We start from the raw sequence: 17160 nt of genomic DNA on the forward strand, positions 1-17160 counted from the left end.
CCACTAATTTTTTTAAAAATCCACAGGGAGTCACTGGAGAGGGGCTAAAGAGCCGCATGTGGCTCCGGAGCCGCAGGTTGCTGACCCCTGGTATAGGCTATAGCTGCCACATACTCTTTGTGTCATAGCCAAAGATGTGACTGCTCTAACCAAAGCAAATAAAAACCTTCAAACAAATTTTAAAATCACATTGCTCTTGAAAACGAGAAAACAGAAATTAATGGAAAAAAATAAATGAATGAAAAAAAAGGGAAATATTTAAAAATGTGATGAAGGGGATTCCACAGCCTTTCTAAACCAATCCTGGTTAAGATTGCCATCTAGTGTCCACTTGCAAAGCTACATGCAATTGCATAACTAACTTAACACTGTCTATTTCAGGTACTTATTCCTGGTGAAACTGGGTGTGACCAAGTCCTCTGACATGAGCTATCAGAATGAATACAAATGACTAAAACTCTTCAACTATTAGGAGAGTGAGAACCATGGATTAAATTGGCTTTCGTAAAGAGGTCAGGAAAGGTCGAGAAGTTGGGAGAGAGTAGGGAATGGAAAATGCCAATATTGCTAATAATTTGCAGATCCACCACAAACAATCAGTACATCTGCTGCAGTGTTGCAATCCATCACCCCTCCTATCTTAATCTACAGTAAAATGACCTGAGATAAACACTTTGACTGCCATGCTGGAAAGCCATATGCTCCAAGAAAGGTTTATAGACACATGTACTATAATTTACCCCAGAAATGTCCGGTAATACTATAGGCCACTAAAGCAGTTTCTGATACAGCTGAAAATGACAGAGCTTAGTTTGGGTTAGAAAGCTACAGTACAGACTTTACTGCCTAACATTAAGCTTTACTGTAAAACCTCAGTTTCTGAATCACTGCACAGACTGTTTCAAGCCAAGCCGATCTGTTTTAGTCTATTCCGGATGAACATAAATAGACATTGTCAGGTGCAATGCTCTGAGTAAGTTAAAAGCCTCTACAGGTACTTACTATAATAGATATATAGCTCCACAGGCCTGCTGGGTCTGCAGTGAACCTAATACTTGTTGGCATCCTGTTCCTGGGCGATACAGTATGTTCTCACTTCAGCACAGCACGTTCCTCTTTCCTCTAACAGTGTCATTTCTGTGTTATAAAACAGAAGGAACAAAAATTATACAATTAATTTTTCACAAAAGTATTTAGAAAATACTGGTATTTTGAATTAATTTCACAGAGTGTAATCAAAATCAAACATTCATTGCTTTTTAGCCATTTCAGTTATACCTAAAATGCAATAACTTATGCAACAGCTATAACAAACAAAGCAGAATATCAATCACATATAGTGTACTGTCCCATTTCTTCATTTTCACAAATCTCTGCTGAAAAGCAGAGAGACATATTTTTATGAGGATGTCTAGATACAAATCATAACACAGCAACACACCCCTGGGACACAATGGCAGCACCTATCCTGATTGTACTACTAGTCTTATGCAATGTGACATTCACAGCTATAAGCACAATATTCAAATAAAACTCTTTTAAATGATGTCTAACAATTACATTATTATGCAAAGTCAGTTACCCATTTCCATAGACAAATACAATAAACGTATTATGTAACATAATCAATTTAAGGTGTTGGTGCTGATTTTTATCAGGGATACTGTTTTCTGTGTTTGTTGACATTATTCAAAATGATCAGCTACAACAGCACAATATAATTTATAATAATAATAATAATAATAATAAATGTCTCTCTGTAAAATATATTTTGTTTGTTTTTTATATGTTCCTGCACTTGTCTTCACCTATTTTGTAATCACTTTATCACACAATAAAAAAAATTAAAAAAGTCATAATAACAATAATAATTTAGGGTTGATTTCCTCTTTATCTGTAATTATAACTAAAATAATAATAATAATATGATTACATATAATACATACTGTTTTATTGACACAATTTTGTCCTTTATGTAATTTTACCTGGCATGTGCTCATCCGGGTACTTTACTTCTGGTTTCTGGGTCAGTCATATAACACAGTACAAAACCTCAAAATAAGTGCTTTTATAGACACTTTTAGATGCTTTTCTTTACTAAAGCTCTCCAAAAGTGAACCCTGACACAGAATATGGAGAGAAAACTACTAAATATGTTGATTTACATATAAAAACAGCCGCAGAAGACGTGGTGGGCAGTGGAAAAGGAAAGCACATTAGTGAAACGTGACAGAGGAACAGTTGTATAACTGCTGGCTCTGACCAATCAGAGCGCTCCGTTCCGCGCTGCGTCGTCCTAGATGCGTGGAGATGTGAGAGGAGGTCTAGCTCGTCAGACGGATTTACCAGCGTTGCAACGACACCACTGTAATGTTTAACGTGTTAGTGAAGTTATAGTTTCTATTCATGGAGCAAGGTTAAGGTCGGAGAAACAGGTTCAAAGCTATTTCCTCCACGGATGTGAATCTTGACTATCTTGCTACCAAAACAACGTAAGAGGGCGTCTTTTTGGTGTTTTTTGGGAACCCCTCCACTCTTTCTAACCACACATATATAAAGAAAGGCGGTCGACATGGTGGTCAACACCATCCACTGGTTCAGGAAGGGGCTGCGGCTGCACGACAACCCGTCTCTGAGGGACTCTATCCGGGATGCGGACACGCTGCGCTGCGTCTACATCCTTGACCCCTGGTTCGCAGGCTCCTCCAACGTGGGCATCAACAGGTGGAGGTAAGGATGATGAGTGATTGGTGGGTGGAGGGGTTAATAGATTATGTATCATATACCTGCTGCACCTGAACACCAACTCTATAGTGGACCCTGATTAAAGCTGCAGTAGGCAGAATGTTTTTGACATCATTGGGCTAAAATTTGCATAATCACCTTTCAGCATATTGTAATTCAAGTGTTCTGAGAGATCACTAGACTTCTGCTCCTCCTCATGGCTCTGTTTTCAGGCTTTAGAACATCGTGAGATTCCTCTTGAGGAAATACCAAGCACCGACCACCTGCCATTATCCTATTTGGTTGTTCACAGTAGGTTTAGTTTCCATGTTGAGAATCCACAGATCATGATTGATAAGCATGGCATCTTCATTTGTCTCTCCTTTACTGACTCTTTGGATTCAAACCTTTGGCATGATGGTATCAGTAAGCCACCCAGTAGCTTTAGTAACGTTCTGCAGACAAGGAGCTACTCCTTTTGCTCAAATACAATTAATATAAATAAATATTTAAAGAGCGAGAGAGTGACTTTGACAAGTAGTCTTGACATTTTCCCTGAATCTCTCCTCTGCTGATGGTGCATTATACCATTGACCTTATTTGTACCACTGTACAGTGAAGTATCTTCATGGATTCAGTGGACTGTAGTCCATCATTTTCTTCATTTGGAAAGAAATGACTTTGACCTTCATGTCCTGAGAGAAGACGTTGTTTAAAGGCTTCAGATGAGGCAGTGAGCGTGCCTTACCATGGCGACGACACATTTTCCCCGCGTACTAACTCTGCTGCTCAGTCCTTGAATGAAGCGCTGAGAAATTGGGTCAGTGTTGTTATGGTCGTTACATCATGTACTATTCTGACCTACATTTAAACACACTCCGCAGACCCCCCACTCTACAAGCTATTTCTATAGATTTATCAACATTGCTAAGTCAACCATGATGCCTGCACATCAACCTCACAGTTTTGTGGGGAAAGTAGCAATTGTTGTTGTTCTGGCCTTTGGTTTTTCAGTCTAAACTTGCGTTTAGGAACCAATAAATGAAGTCAAAAGGCATATTATTTAACAAATCCTTCGTTCATATGAATTTTAAATGGAATTTTTGCCCAATGATGCCAAAAATAGTCTGCCTACTGCAGGTTTCACTACTGTGTAGTTGTCCGTCTACTACTGCTCTTGGGAACATTGTGCACGTGCAGTGTTTGGTCAACTGCATAAAAAGACTTCACCAGAAGAGGGCTGCCTGTTCACACTGAAACACATGAGTCTTTGATTCCATGCACTCCCTTCATTGACAAGAGATTTTTGTTCTGTAGGCTCTATATGTAGTATTTTGTTTATACCACACGATGGAGCAGTTGAATCTTGTGATTATGTTGTTTAATTTGAAGTTTTGATTCAAAGAAATAGCCTAAGTGATTCTTTCTCTAAATAGTGCATTGTCAAAATAATAGTGACAATAACTATTGTTGCATCCTGTAATGCTGGTGATGGGAAACTTGGTTATTCTCGAGAGTTGGGCTTACTATATTTCTGTTGCTTTGTGTAATACAGTGTTATAGCTTCTCAGTACCGCTAACACTATATTTAGAGATATATGGCTGAATGAATCTGAACTGCCACACATGCTAAACAACAATCTGAGGCGCCGACTCTCACGAAAGCAACAGCTGCCTAGTTTCCAACCATCGTAATCTTTCAGTACAGTCAGGAAGGTCCACACATCCATTGCTGTTCCATTAAAATGTTACCCATGTGACACACACACACACACACACACCGGCTTGGTGCAGCAGTGGTGATGTGGACCCCTCAACAGTCCTTTTTAAGATCATCTGATCAACTACACCTATGATCAGCAGTTTCATGATTGCATTTAGTGTAACCGTGGTCTCTAGTGTATAATCAACAAATTGATCCCTCTCTCTGCTTGGTTCCAGGTTTCTGTTGCAGTGCTTAGAGGATTTGGATGCCAGCCTGCGCAAACTCAACTCCCGCTTGTTTGTCATCAGAGGCCAGCCTACAGATGTCTTCCCTCGGATTTTTAAGGTACAAGCGATGGAACGGAGTAGAAGAGGCAGTCTTATACTTAGCTTAGTTCTGAAATAAACTGTAACTTTTTTACTAATTTTAACATAATGTTATAGCTCATTAAACAGTGGCTGAAAAACAATGTAAGCTGCGGCTGTGAAGATGTATATGACAAAATATAATTAAGTTTAAAGTTTTTAAAGATGTTGATACTGTAGTGAACTTATGCAATGGCCTGCGATGCTTAGAAATTAAATACTTCTAAGATATTTAACTTTTTTTTTAACATAAACATTGTGATCTCCGTCACTCTGTCTGTCCATCTTTTACATGCATTCCTTTACAGAATAAAACAATGAATTATATATCTATTACTGTTCCTCAGGAATGGCAGATTAACCGTCTATCTTATGAGTACGACTCCGAGCCGTTTGGCAAGGAACGTGATGCTGCCATCCAGAAACTAGCCAGCGAGGCCAAGGTAGAGGTCACGGTGCGGACTGCACACACCCTCTACGATCTGGACAAGTGAGTGACTATACAGTATTAGTTAAAACTAATGTCCCATAGGAATGAACCTCTTGTGTGGTCACTGCCTGCTCTGTGTTTGTGTAGAGTTGTGCTGATTACCTTTTTCATTTTTCTCTCCTTAAGGATCATAGAACTCAATGATGGTCAGTCTCCTCTCACGTACAAGCGCTTCCAGGCCCTCATCAACCGTATGGAAGCTGTGGAGCTGCCCGCAGAGACGATCACATCCGAGGTTCTCAAAAACTGTGCCACACCCATCAGCGAAGACCACGATGACAAGTTTGGGGTGCCCTCCCTGGAAGAGCTTGGTAAGTTTTCTCTTTATTTTTTTTAAGTTTGTTGTGCGCATGAATACACTGGTGGTGGTGTATGCATATACACAGACTTTTAACAGTTTTTTAATCTATACTTGTATATTTTTCAGGTTTTGAGACAGAGGGCCTGACCACAGCAGTTTGGCCAGGTGGAGAAACAGAAGCCCTCATGAGGCTGGAGCGGCATCTGGAGAGAAAGGTAAAAAGACATTGTTACTACACAGTATGAAACCATGGGTTTCAAGTGATTTTCTCTCAGCAATCACAGTGGGATTATTTTATTAAAAAGCTGACTAATCATCTTTTTTCCAGGCATGGGTGGCAAACTTTGAGCGTCCACGTATGAACGCCAACTCCCTGCTGGCCAGTCCCACCGGCCTCAGCCCCTACCTGCGCTTCGGATGTCTCTCCTGTCGACTCTTCTACTTCAAACTCACTGACCTGTACATGAAGGTACGAACGACCACAGACAGGACAAGAAACAATACAGTTTATTTTTGGAATAAGCCATTTTATGTTTTATCACGTTTTATTTTCACTCAGATTGGTTTTAAATGTCTAAGTTTTCTGCATCTCTATCTTACCAGGTCAAGAAGAACAGCACCCCGCCGCTCTCCTTGTATGGCCAGCTGCTGTGGAGGGAGTTCTTCTATACGACGGCCACCAACAACCCCTGCTTTGACAAGATGGAGGGAAACCCTGTTTGTGTGCAGATCCCCTGGGATCGGAACCCGGAGGCGCTGGCCAAGTGGGCCGAGGGACGGACGGGCTTTCCCTGGATAGACGCCATCATGACTCAGTTGAGGCAAGAGGGGTGGATCCATCATTTGGCGAGGCATGCTGTGGCCTGCTTCCTCACCAGGGGAGACCTCTGGGTCAGCTGGGAGGAAGGCATGAAGGTAAGAACAGAGAAAAAAGGGTGCATAAGGTGCAAACCTTCCATCTATCACCATAGTTTGAGGTCATTAAAAGAAGAGTTATAGTAAATTAATGTTTCTTTCTCTGATTAAATTTACCACCATGCATTAACTCAACTGTCTGTCTGTGTTTTTCAGGTGTTTGAAGAGCTGCTTATAGACGCGGACTGGAGTGTAAATGCTGGCAGCTGGATGTGGCTTTCCTGCAGTTCATTTTTCCAGCAGTTTTTCCACTGCTACTGCCCCGTGGGATTCGGGCGACGCACGGACCCCAACGGGGACTACATACGGTTAGTCAGAACATCTACTATAGCACATCTGTAACATCTCAGTCTCAGAGAAAACCGATATTTCTGTAGTGTGCTACATAAGTGTACTTTGCTTTTATTCATCCTCTACATCTGTCTTCATTCTTTCCTTTCTCCGCTCACAGGCGTTATTTGCCCATACTGAAAGGCTTTCCAGCCAAATACATCTATGATCCTTGGAATGCCCCAGAGGAAGTGCAGAGGGCAGCCAAGTGTATGATAGGAGTCCACTACCCCAGGCCCATGGTGAACCACGCTGAGGCCAGCCGCGTCAACATCGAGCGGATGAAGCAAATCTACCAGCAGCTTTCCAGCTACAGAGGACTAGGTAGGAAAACGACCCAAATACTGATTACCCCAAACACACCGCACTCTCATGCCATCATTTGAATGTATTTTTTAATTTCTGGAATGCTACCTTTATTTATGCAGATAAAGCATGTTCAAAGGAAATGGTTCTATAGTTCTGACTTTTTAGTCATTCTTATGAAACCTGTGTTATGAGATCTAACCCCATACACCACAATGATGCAGAAACACTTTCCAGAGCCAGTGTTTCTTTATGTTTTTTCACAAGTAAGTGTTGTCTTGTGGGTAAATTAAAATTGCTCTGTTCTCCTTTTCAGGCATGCTGGCATCAGTTCCTGCCAATCTCAACAATGGTGCAAATGGCAGTAATGTCGTAGCAGTCAACACAGGGACCAGTCAAGGTCCAGTAGGGTCCTCTGAAGGCCTCAACACATACGCGGGAATGTCTCGAACAGGTACGTCGGTTGGATGGTTAACATTGTCATTGGTTATTTTAAGGCTAGTTAGGTTTTAGGTTCATACTTATATTTTGGGTTTCTACTAGAACATGTTTACACGCTTTACTTTTCTCATACTGGCGGTGCTGCAGCACCTCATTTCACCCGCTGTCTGAAACGCTCCGTTAGAGCCAATTGGTCAGCTGGCCCACTCTGTTGCGATTGGTCAACCGAACCAAACTCTTCGGACTCCGCTCCAGCTCCACTCTAACTAGCTTTGTTTGAGGGAGTGCCGAACTAGCCATTAGGCAGGTATTATGCAAATGTGTTACTTGGTGACATCACCACGTTACAGAAGAAAAGGCAGGACTTCAAGCGAGATGTTTCAGGCAGTTCAGGAGCAGTGTTTCTGTCGGGGAGAATAGCTCCTTTTGGTCTGGACTTTGGGCTTTATAACTTTGCAGATGTTTTACATGCACAAAAACACTATATAACACATTAAAGGAAAGAGAAAAAGCACAAAAGCATAATAGGTCCTCTTTAAAATAGCAACATGTTATTTACTCAAAGTCATCACACTTGTGACTAAAATGAATAGTCACGAGCTGGCAGCGTGATATCAAATATTTGCTTTCCCTGGTTTGCAGGATTGCTGGCGCTGAGAACTAGTAGCTGAATATTGGGCCTAATTACCGAACATAACTAAACTACTGTTGTTCTTCCAAAACAAGCCAGAGATATTGAAAATCAATACAAATTCCCTGAGCCAAGTTGCTAAACTTTAAAATTAACTTATTGATGCAAGTGTATTTATATCTAATTCATAATCGTAAGTTGATACCAAATGAGTTTGAAACGATCCCTTCTTGACGTATGTTGTGTATGTTATTGTTTTTATGCAGAAAGAGGACATTCCACGCAGAAGCGGCGCCGCGAGGAAGTTTCGCCCAAATGCAGCTCTAAATTCTGGAGGCCGAGCAAATAGACTGCAAAAAGCAAAAGACAATGGGGTCCCTCAGTCGGTCTGGATCATCTGGATAGCATCCTCTCCTGATATGCTCTCAGCTGACACACAGAACTAACAAACCATAGATAAGATGATGTGTCTTGATCTCCAGATAAGACACATCGCACATCTCAGGAACCGAGGAAGGAATTCAGAGACAATGAAAACATTGACGAGAGAAAACCCTGGAAAAGCAGGGTATAAAAGGCAGAGACAATTGATCTCTGAAGTCTTCACACCAGGGTGTTGTGACGCAGCCTATTGTCTTCCACTACAGTATGTCTCTGTACAACTGTTGAAAGGACTAATCGTTATCACCACCCCCCCCCCCCTTCAACACCCGAGATCACAGGCCAGGATGTCATTTGAGTGGAACTGTGTAATTCTGTTTATCTAGCCATCGGTTGTGGTAGATAGCGAGCTGATCTTTATGTGAAAAGGTCAACATCTGAAATCTCATTTCCATCTGAGTGATGGGAACCTATAACTCAACCTTGAGACAAATCCTTCAACCACTCTGACATAAGATGATCTGAGAGCTGCACTGCGAAGCAGGATTTGGGGTTAGCGAGGTAACTTCAGGGTTAACCCTTCAGGGTTTTCAGTCCTACGACGGTGGTTCACTTCTTACCGGGGTAGATCGCCGTGGTAATTGATGCTGAACAGCTGACCTGCTCCGGAGCAAGTTATGTTCGAGATAAGAGATCAACTTGTATAAAAGCACCGCCTACGGTATGCTGAACTCGCTTCGTAGTACAGGCCTCTGGATAACACACAGTTGTATATCTTTTCTCTAAAACAAGCCCCCAAATATGTCATATGAAGAATATTAAGTCACACTTCATGTCATGGATGTACATAGTTTTTTTTTCCCAAAGTTTTAGGACACAAAGGTCTGATGTACAGTAGTAACGAATATTAGAAGCAAGATTGTCAGGTTTGACAATAAACAGGCCTTGCATTGTACATTTTGTAAATATTTGTTTTTTCAAACTTTTGTATATTTGCCTCTGTAGTTTCACAACTCCTTTTTGTAAATAACGTGGAACTTAAAAAGTTCCACTGTGAATAATGCATGTGCGTCTCCCATGTGATTGTAAATCTATTATTTTTGTATAAAAAAAGGCCAAATTTGAACTGTATTGAAATAAATGACAGAAACATTTATGTATACTTTTATCTTTTTTATTTGCACTATAATGTCAACAGATTTCTATTTCACATCTTTCTGAAGGTGTGTGTGTAGCATTTTAAAAAGTCGGTAAAGCCTGTGGGAATGAGATATGTTGACAACTAGCCATGTGATGCTTTTTGTTTCCATTAAATGTCATGAATACCTGCACCCTTTGTCCAATTTACACACACATTCAGTAAACATATCATCCGTCTTATGTATTTTAATTAATTTGCTTAAAATTAGAAAACAGCTTTGTACTCATAATCCCTCATGCAGCTTGCCAAGATGTGTGACAGTGATGCATACCTATCCACATGCAGACTACCTTTTATATTTTTGCTCAATTTGCTATCAAGTTATAGAAATTTGTTTACACTCAGACATTATCTGTAGCCCAGTATCCTAGAAGCATAAAATCAGTCGCTGTGATTAAAGCTGTTAAACAATAAAACATGAGAAAGTCCAGGAGGTGCTACTACTCTTAATTGGCACTTATCTGTAAACTTTGAGCCAGTTAATTTGAGATAGTGTGCTGCATATTGCATCCTTTGCCATACTTATTGACCTTTTATCCAGTTTTCCTAGAAGGTGCAGATATAAATACCAATTGTTACATCCCCTCATAGCTCAGTGTTATCCTCTTTTAAGTAAAGCCATCTGTCTTTACCTTATTTTCTATTAATTTATTTAATCGCCAATAGGCACTTCCTACCTAACAAACCCAGCTTTTAATAATTAAGACTTTGTCATTGACATATCAAGTTTTATTAAACGGGGGACCCCCTTTTTGCAGGGCTTTCTCTGATTTAATACTCCTTGTGTGTGTGTGTGTGTGTGTGTGTGTGTGTGTGGTGCTAGAAATGTATTTTTCTGTGCAAACAGGATGTGTAACAAATTTCAATGTGTATGATTGCCTTGTGAGGGAGTCACGTTACTGTCTGGTCACGCAGCCAGTTTAGCCTCGGGGTGGGGACAGGCTTTGTGCTGTTGGAAGCTTCTATAGACAACAAGAAGGTTGGAAGCTTGAAATCACATTGAGGATGCACTGAAGCTCCACTGTGTCCAATGTCCAATAGCAGCTGCCGGTCAGTGGGCGGTGATAGTTGAGTTCAAGCTTCAATAAATAGTTCCCGCACACAGACTCAGTCATACCGTGTTGCAGATCTGGAGCCAGTGGACTACACGATGGAAACGAGCGGGGACAAAGTGCAGAAGAAGCCTATTTGCCTCATTGCAGCGGCCTGCAATGATATGGGCATCGGGAAAGACTGGGTATTGCCCTGGGATTTACCGTAAGAGAGAAACTATTTGTGATAACGTGTCTTAAATGCTTCATTCAGTTAGGGACTGTAAACAATGTCTTATAGGCTACAGGTGTACGCTACTGTGTCTGTGACCCCAGGTCAAAAAAATCAAGTGCACTGAAGTTCACTTAATTTAAGTATACTTAGTATACTTTCATGTGCACATGTGATTAGTGTACTAAAGTGTGCTATTTTCGAGAGTAATATCAATATACTTAGTATACTAATTATATATATCATTAGCTGACCCGAATGCTTCGAAGCTTCGACCGTTGCCATGGTTACTGACCTCCAAATCAGTATTCGAATGCTTCGTTTGTTTACATATAAGTATGTTATAATAATGTATAAATCCCCAAATAGCCCATGGATTGAGGAATAATCCAACAATTAATATTCAACATAAATTATTAGTTATTCTCAGACAGATATTGCTGTTTGTTGTGTGTAGAGGTGCATGTGTGTACAGTAGTGCGGCAGCGGCACTGAAACGGGGGAGATGGAGACAGACAGACAGCTTCAAATACCTTCGAATATCACTCATCAAAGCTTCGAAGCCCAAAAAATTGTATTCGAGACAGCCCTAATCATTAGTGCATACTAAAACACAATTAAGTGTACTATTTTGACACACCATTAAGATGGACTTATCTTTTTTTTTTTTTTTACTAATAATGTATTTTTATAAATGGATTATTTTCATACTCAAAGTATATTTTAATTCACTTTCAGATAACTGTTCTCTAAGATAACTGTATTACTATTACTACTACTACTACTACTACTACTACTTATAGTATATAAAAAATACATCTAAATTAAATTACAAGATGTGGATAATACATTTTAAATATAATTCATTACAATTTGGAATGGCTTTCAAGTTCACTTAAAATATAATTGAAATACAATGAAGTGTATATATAAAAGGTACCAATTACTCAAAAAAGTTGTACTTAAGTATATTGAAGTGTATCTTAATAGTGTGTCAAAATAGTACACTTAAGTACACTTAAATGTATTTCAGTCTTTATTATGAGAAAAACACCTTATTGATATTAAAAGATTAATAGAAATTGTACATGCTTCACAGCTTTGTTAAAAAAAACAAAATATTAACTGGAGCACTAGTTGAAAAGTTATCAGGTATCCTACTAGAGCAGCTATATGGTGAAGTTATATTAAGTTGTAATACAGCAGCACTAGTAGAGGGGAGAGTAGTGGTACTGCTAGTAGTAGACAGTAGTTATAAAAGTGGTGCTTCATGGGGATATTTTACAATATAGTAAAATGAAAAGAAGAGCTGTGTGTTTTGATGTGTTATACATGACTATATACACATCTTATTCACTTTGCTCTCTGTGGAAACTATAAGCAGCAGTACATAGGGTTCATGAGATGACTGTTTTCTGCCTGATTTAATTTTGAAAATGTGACTCTTACAGATGTGAATTCCAGAACTTTATGAACCACGTCACCAGGGTGTCGAGACCAGGTATTCCTCAACTTCAATATTACATCATATTATGACCACCTCATATAGGACTGGCTTTTAAATGCTGGAGCTGAAAGCACACCTGTGTTTTGGTACTTGTACATATCCTTACTTTGCTAAATATTTAAGAGCCATAAAGGGACATTCCAATTTGGTTATGTTAGGTTATCCTTCATGCTACCAACTGGGGTCTGCGGGAACCCCAGTTGGTCATCCTTGTGTGTTAAATATGTTGGTGGGATGAGGGTTAAAAAATGTATCATTCAAAATGCACTATATCTCAATAGATATCATTATCAAGTTATGAAATTACATATACCATGACAGATTTTATCCGTACCCACCGCTACTCAATAGTTTCCCCCCGCTGGTATGGGCTGCAATGGAACAAGATGTGGTGTTGAGTGTCAAACATTTTATTACATCTATTTCAGGAAAGATGAACTTGATGGTCTGGGGCAAACTGTGCTGGTTCTCCAACCCCAAAAAAAACTTCCCAGTGGCCAATACTCTGCATGCGGTGCTGAGCAACACAATGGAGTGAGTGCTCTCTCACACAAACACCTGCATCATCACTTGTATCTGGGGGAGCCAGATATTTGGGCTTATCCAGAAATCAATCCTCGGTTTTTCATTGTCATTCCTCCTTCTCAATCTAATGGACATTCCTCCTCTCACAGCGCAGCTCCAGATCACGCCCACTTCTTGTGTCCAGACTTAGACAGTGCTGCCCGTCTGGCTGCACAGCCCCCCCTCGCTGACCTGATCGAGACCATCTGGGTTGTTGGTGGGACGCAGGTCTACAAGGTAAACCAGTCTGAGCATCTCATTGAAGAGAGCGCTGCTGGATTTACCAGTTGGGGGAAAATGAGCTGTGGGCCCATCTCACACACGTTTAACCAATCATCCAGCATTTCAAGCTCCATCCAACTTCAAACCGGTCTACTCAGTCAGGATAATGAAACACTTCATTTTCATGGCGTTTATGAGATCACGTTGTCTGCACAAACTATAAATAGCATGCAAGCTAATGACAGAGCGACAACCTGTAATTAAGTTTTGATTTACCCTGATCTCACACCAGCAGGGTTGATAAACAGGAAACTGTTCAGACTTTCATTGCCATGTGAAGCCCCAATTATGCAAAGTTGTCTTGTTCAGCTTTCCTTCTTAAAGGGCCAGTGTGTAACAATTTCAGGGGATCTATTAGCAGAAATGGAATGTAATATTCATACATAGTGTATAATTACTGAAACTAAGAATTACCGTGTTTTCGTTAGCTTAGAATGAACCGTTTATATCTAGATAGAGAGTGGGTCCTCTTCACGGAGTCCGCCATGTTTCTACAGTAGCCCAGAACGGACAAACCAAACACTGGCTTTAGAGAGAGCCTTTCGCGTTTTTATGTAACCTGAAGGCCACCGTAGTTCTCCGACACGATTGTGAAACTGCGGTAACGTGAGCCACAGAGGCCTTTTTCAGGCCATGGCATTAACATGCGTCCTGGGTGATCCGATCACAAGTGGACAGCACTAAGTACAGGTGTGAATGCACTCGAGACGCATTGAGATCCTACATTCGACTACATTCGGAGGTGGTCTGGGCCACATGTGGCCCCATTCTTTTAGTGGTGTGCATGCGAATGTGTCCTGGGCCACATTAAGGACCGCCTATCAACTGACCTCCCGCTGAGATCTGCGGGTCTCTGCGCTCCTCGTGTGAATAGACAGGCAGACGCGAGCCTCGCAGCATGGAAACGGCCTCTGTGCTCTACTGTATTCTGTCGGTAGTCTGTTTAAAATAAACAACAAAAAGTTAATAAGAAGACACAACAAGGTCAATATTATTCATCATTACGATACATTATTAGTTCTGTGTTATTACAAAAAATATAAATAATATTTAAATCCCTACATGCATTTTTAGCTACGGCCACTAGGAAGGTTCAGCGAGCCCCCTGAACCGACGCGAACTGCGTCTGTGCTACACACTGTACCTTTAGTATGTCAGTATGTTTTCTTCCACAATAAAAGCTCATTTATGTCCCATATTGTGCTGAATTACACATAGAAAAGCCCAGTTATTAATACTGTTAATGAGACCAGACTCTCTGTTGCTTCTTGTTTATGATCAGGATGCACTGGAGCACCCGTGGTGTGACTTGGTTTACCTGACGGATGTCATGGCGGAGTTTGACTGTGACGTTTTCTTCCCTGAGTTTGACAGAGGACTCTTTAAAGAACAAGAAGGGTATGTGTTCATCTCATTCTCAGACCATTACAGTGCAGGTCGTCCTGACCTGGAGGCTGAACCTGCTGGCGGTGAAAGGTTAATGGTTAAACAGTTACAAAAGAGGGCTTTTTACATATAAAGTTGTTTTTAAACACTTCATCAGCACAGTTGTTTTAAATAGTTCAACTCAAAAGGATTTGCTGACATCACCTCGTACTTCAATTGCATTGAATTTGAATAGTAAATTAGTAATTGATGTTCACTAAAGGGAGATTCTGACCTTGCTTTTGGTATTATCTTGCTTTTCTATCATTAGAGGCAACGCATTACTGATTGTTAATGAAAGAGTATTTTACTTGTTTTATGTTTGACATTTTTTGTCCTTTTAATGAACTCACAAAACTTTTTTTTCCTTTTGTTTCCAATACAGATATCCTCATGTACCGAGTGGAATTCAAGAGGAGAAAGGCATTAAATACAAATTCCAAGTGTTCAAGAAAGTGATTGGTGACGAGGTGTAGACAACTAAAAACAGGAAATCAACAGAATGTCAAAAAACACTCAAAGTAACTCATTCCTTGAAGACCTTTACAGATTTATTGCAGAGTCAACTCCTGGATAGACTGTAGAGACTACTGCCAAAAGCCAAACCCACAGTGGGTCATTATGTAAATGATAATGTACAGCGAGCCGGTCATTGTTGTGGAATAAACCCAGACAGGGCGATGCAGCACCCGCTAGCTGTTCATTATCCCGCTTATAACACGGCTACTTACTTCAGAAATCAATAATTTGACACAAAGAAGGTCTGACAGCAGAACTGCGCCCATAGCAGCAGTCTGCTATAAAGAAATAACACACCGTAGAATGCCATGATTGACCAATCAGAATCGAGTATTCAACAAAGCCATGTAGGCCTAATAATTTTTTATAAATTCAAGGAAAACCAAAGTCTTGCTAACACTCTTTATCATAACAGTCATTGAGCATTCCAGTGTAAATGACCTTTATACTCTTTATAATCCATGAAAAACTTGAAAGATGCACACACTTTAACAGTTGTATTCACTCTTCTTCCATCACTGCCACTTGGTAAGATATTATGATCCATTCTGATGTTTTGAAAAAAAAAAAAACACGACCACCCTCTGCTGTCACCTTGTCAGCGTTCACATCTCTCCCTCCTCCTCAGTAATATTGCAGCTGCACAGAGAATATGCTCGTCAGTGAGTCAGTCAGCGGCCAGCGTCGATGACAGCCTGCGCTCAGCAGATCTGCTCCTTTCTGAGCACAACATGACAGATGCCAGTTTAGAAAGCTACAGGTGAACTGTCCTACTTTGGTTCTATGATGACTGTTATGTAGAAAAATATGAAGACATTTTTACAGTTTGTAATTGGTTGTGGTTCAAAATTGAAAGACATATATATTGATGAAGGTTTTTACTGTACAGTCTTTTGTGAATCTAGGAGGTTTTTCATGAAAATAAATCAATGGTGAATTTTTAATGGAGAAACAACTGACATTTTGTGAATGTATTTTTCATTTTGAATAAAATGATGCTTATTCATCTGGTTGTATGTGATTCCTTTAGCCACTAGATGGAGGCACATCAATGAGACAACAGACCCACGTTTATGCTGGTGGTAACAATATCCGACGTAGAACAAAACACACACTACCAAGTTTTTTCACAATTATGATGATGATGGTCCTAACAAAAATATTTTGTACAGCAAAAAGTGATAAAACTGATCAATATATTGACTCACCCCATAGGCGAAAGAGTGCAAAATAAAACCACTCTGGAGATGGTGACGGTAGTGAACCTTAACCTTTGACCATTAACATTGAATCATTTCATCCTTGAGTCCAGGTGGATGTTCGTGCCATATTTGAAGAAAGTGTTTCCGAGATATCTCGCTCACCAAAATGCTACGGACGGACGGACGTACCTTAACCCTCATGAATGAAATCAAGTCATTTTGAAACATAAATAACCTTTCAGTGACACAGTAAGAGCTGTAATCTCTTTTTGGCAAGTGGAAAACTGCATTTTATGGCTTGTATTGCCCCTCGCTTTTGTCTTATATCTGTTTATTACCAAACAAATGTTTTTATGAATGTATTTAATAGCCAATAGGCACTTCCTACATAACAAACCCAGCTTTTGATAATTAAGACTTTGTCAGTGGCTTATCTACTTGGCTCATATTGACAAGTTTTACAGAAACGTCTGAGTATATTTGGCTTATAGACCTACTTGGACTTCATCTTTTGGTTGAGATATACTTAAGAAAAGTATAATTACGTATTCTTGTGTGACGGAGTAGCCGTCACTGACTGTGGGCAGCGCACACACATCACCTCAGGC

At 40.2% G+C, this 17160-nt stretch overlaps 2 protein-coding genes across 2 annotated transcripts; both read left to right on the forward strand.

Moving 5' to 3' along the window:
- Positions 1–2346: 2346 nt before the first annotated feature.
- On the forward strand, positions 2347–9751 carry cry1b (cryptochrome circadian regulator 1b). The gene is made up of 11 exons (XM_037767135.1): positions 2347–2730; positions 4666–4774; positions 5142–5284; positions 5411–5595; positions 5712–5800; positions 5914–6054; positions 6189–6500; positions 6657–6808; positions 6952–7154; positions 7453–7590; positions 8475–9751. The coding sequence occupies exons 1-11, from the start codon at positions 2573–2575 to the stop codon at positions 8555–8557; spliced, it is 1713 nt and encodes a 570-aa protein (XP_037623063.1). The 5' UTR covers positions 2347–2572; the 3' UTR covers positions 8558–9751.
- Positions 9752–10907: 1156 nt separating this feature from the next.
- Positions 10908–15574, forward strand: LOC119486793 (dihydrofolate reductase-like). The gene is made up of 6 exons (XM_037767194.1): positions 10908–11047; positions 12505–12554; positions 12989–13094; positions 13235–13361; positions 14689–14804; positions 15217–15574. Exons 1-6 carry the CDS (start codon positions 10941–10943, stop codon positions 15305–15307), a joined length of 597 nt encoding a protein of 198 aa, XP_037623122.1. The 5' UTR covers positions 10908–10940; the 3' UTR covers positions 15308–15574.
- Positions 15575–17160: the final 1586 nt, after the last annotated feature.

Source organism: Sebastes umbrosus, chromosome 4 (assembly GCF_015220745.1).
Source record: "Sebastes umbrosus isolate fSebUmb1 chromosome 4, fSebUmb1.pri, whole genome shotgun sequence".
Classification (NCBI taxonomy): domain Eukaryota; kingdom Metazoa; phylum Chordata; class Actinopteri; order Perciformes; family Sebastidae; genus Sebastes; species Sebastes umbrosus.